Source organism: Centroberyx gerrardi, chromosome 4 (assembly GCF_048128805.1).
Source record: "Centroberyx gerrardi isolate f3 chromosome 4, fCenGer3.hap1.cur.20231027, whole genome shotgun sequence".
NCBI lineage: Eukaryota > Metazoa > Chordata > Actinopteri > Beryciformes > Berycidae > Centroberyx > Centroberyx gerrardi.
In genome coordinates, this window is record NC_136000.1 from 25,513,213 (window position 1) to 25,515,048 (window position 1,836).

The following is a 1,836-nucleotide window of genomic DNA, read 5'->3' on the forward strand; positions in this document are numbered from 1 at the left end:
TGTCACATTCTTACACATCTCTTTCTCTCTAACACCTCTCATCTGTCCTCTCCCCTCCTTGCTGCAGTGTCCCAAGCAGAAGTCTATTATCATATGCTCTCCTCCTTTTTTTCTCTTCATCCTCCCGCTCCACCGTCTTTTCCACCTCCTCTCCCCTTCTTCCCCGTCCTGCTCCATTTCCTCCATCGCCCTTTTCTCCTCTCCCTTCAGCGTCCTTTCCATCTTTCACCAGCTCCTCCTCCTTCTTCTCCATCCCCTCCTCCTCCTCCTCCTCTTCCTCTCCCTCATCCTCTACATGGGGAACACCAGGAAGCCGGAGAAGGTGGAGTACTTCCAGCCTCCCATTAGGTTTCCTCTCTCCAGTTTGAGGTAGGCCCGGTCTCCCTTCTCCATCTGGATCAGAACACCATTGCTGGCCGCCTCACGGGTCACATCCTGGTCGCCAGCGAACGCCGAGATCACCGGCCAGCCGTTGTGCATCAGGCTCACCTGGATAAGGGAGGAGGGGAGAGACAGTTTACAGAGTGAAAGGGAGAAGAAGAGAGAGAGAGAGAGAGACAGACAGACAGACACTCATCCACACAGGGAGGGAAATGTTGGGACATATGGTATGACACACACCCTAAGCACTCCCTCACATGTTAGATACAGCCTAAGGTGACGTTCTCATGGGACATTTGACATCTGTCACATTCAAGTTTGCATTGAAACCACCTAGGTTGGGTTGTTGTGGGCGGGTCTCAAAACCGTTTGAAGCAGCCTGTACAAATGTCATTGGCTGATGAAGTCTGTTAGTGGATGACGTTTAGCTGCGCTGCGTAAAAAGTTCAACTAGTTGCAAATGTTTTGACGGACTGGGTTGCAATATTTTCACACATTGCGTTTCGTCAATCCATGGTCTCAGTGGAATATATGGGATGTTGTTGCTTTTTGACATATCACAAATGTTCATGTGAGCCTAAGAATATAATGAGGTTGTTGACATGTGAAAACCTCTTAAGTCCAAGCTTGATATTTTTAGTTTTCTTAATTGAGTTGCAAGAGCCTTTACTTGCTAAGTACATTTCATGACCCTAGGACTCCTGGAATCCATTCAAGGCATATTCATATTTTAAAAATAACATACGCAAAGGAAAGGTAACAATATGTGAAAAATTAACAATATGGAAGAACAATATGTTGCCACAGGTGTAACACATATAACTAATTAGGCTGTTTGAGGCAGTTTTTATATATAGCAACCGATATATTTGCACTGATTGTATGTCCTGATGAGGGTCATACAGGACTGAAAGCTTGACAGTATTATTTAAATAAATGTTTTGGTTTGATAAAGTGTGCGGAAGCTGTTTTCTTTTTTTAGTACTGCACCTCTGAGTCTTTTTGTGTGTGTGGCTTTGTCTGGTTTTCCTATAGTAGCCTAAAAATAACATAATGCAAAAACTGGGAAATAAGAATTATTTTTGTTACAGTAATATAAAAAAAGATCATATTGCTGCACAATACAGCTATAATCTACTGCAGGGTAAGCACTTACAGACACCTGGATTGGATGTTCAGCACTAGGATTGAGTGTGAGTATCATTGGGTTTATCAAGTGGGCACTTCCCATCACGGTTGTTTTTTTGTTTTGTTTTGTTTTGTTTTTTCAATTACCACTTGCAGAAGATTTAACAATGACTTAGAGACACATTCACTCACACACAAACACACAGTCTCCATTGACTGACTCAAGCCCTACTTTTATGCTTCCCTAAAAAATGGATTTATGCTAGACTTGGTGCCAATGCAGTGCTAACACAAAATGAAATTAAGTCTGGAGAAAGGTCTGTTTAT

The 1,836-nt window shown here is 42.8% G+C and overlaps 1 protein-coding gene across 1 annotated transcript in view; it reads right to left on the reverse strand.

The window, feature by feature from the left end:
• Positions 1 to 291: 291 nt before the first annotated feature.
• cbln1 (cerebellin 1 precursor) overlaps positions 292 to 1,836 on the reverse strand; it is a 19,046-nt gene continuing 17,501 nt past the window's right edge. Inside the window, exon 3 of the mRNA XM_071904545.1 lies at positions 292 to 489. Within this exon, the coding sequence (XP_071760646.1) occupies positions 292 to 489 (198 nt within the window). The remainder of the gene's footprint in view (positions 490 to 1,836) is intronic.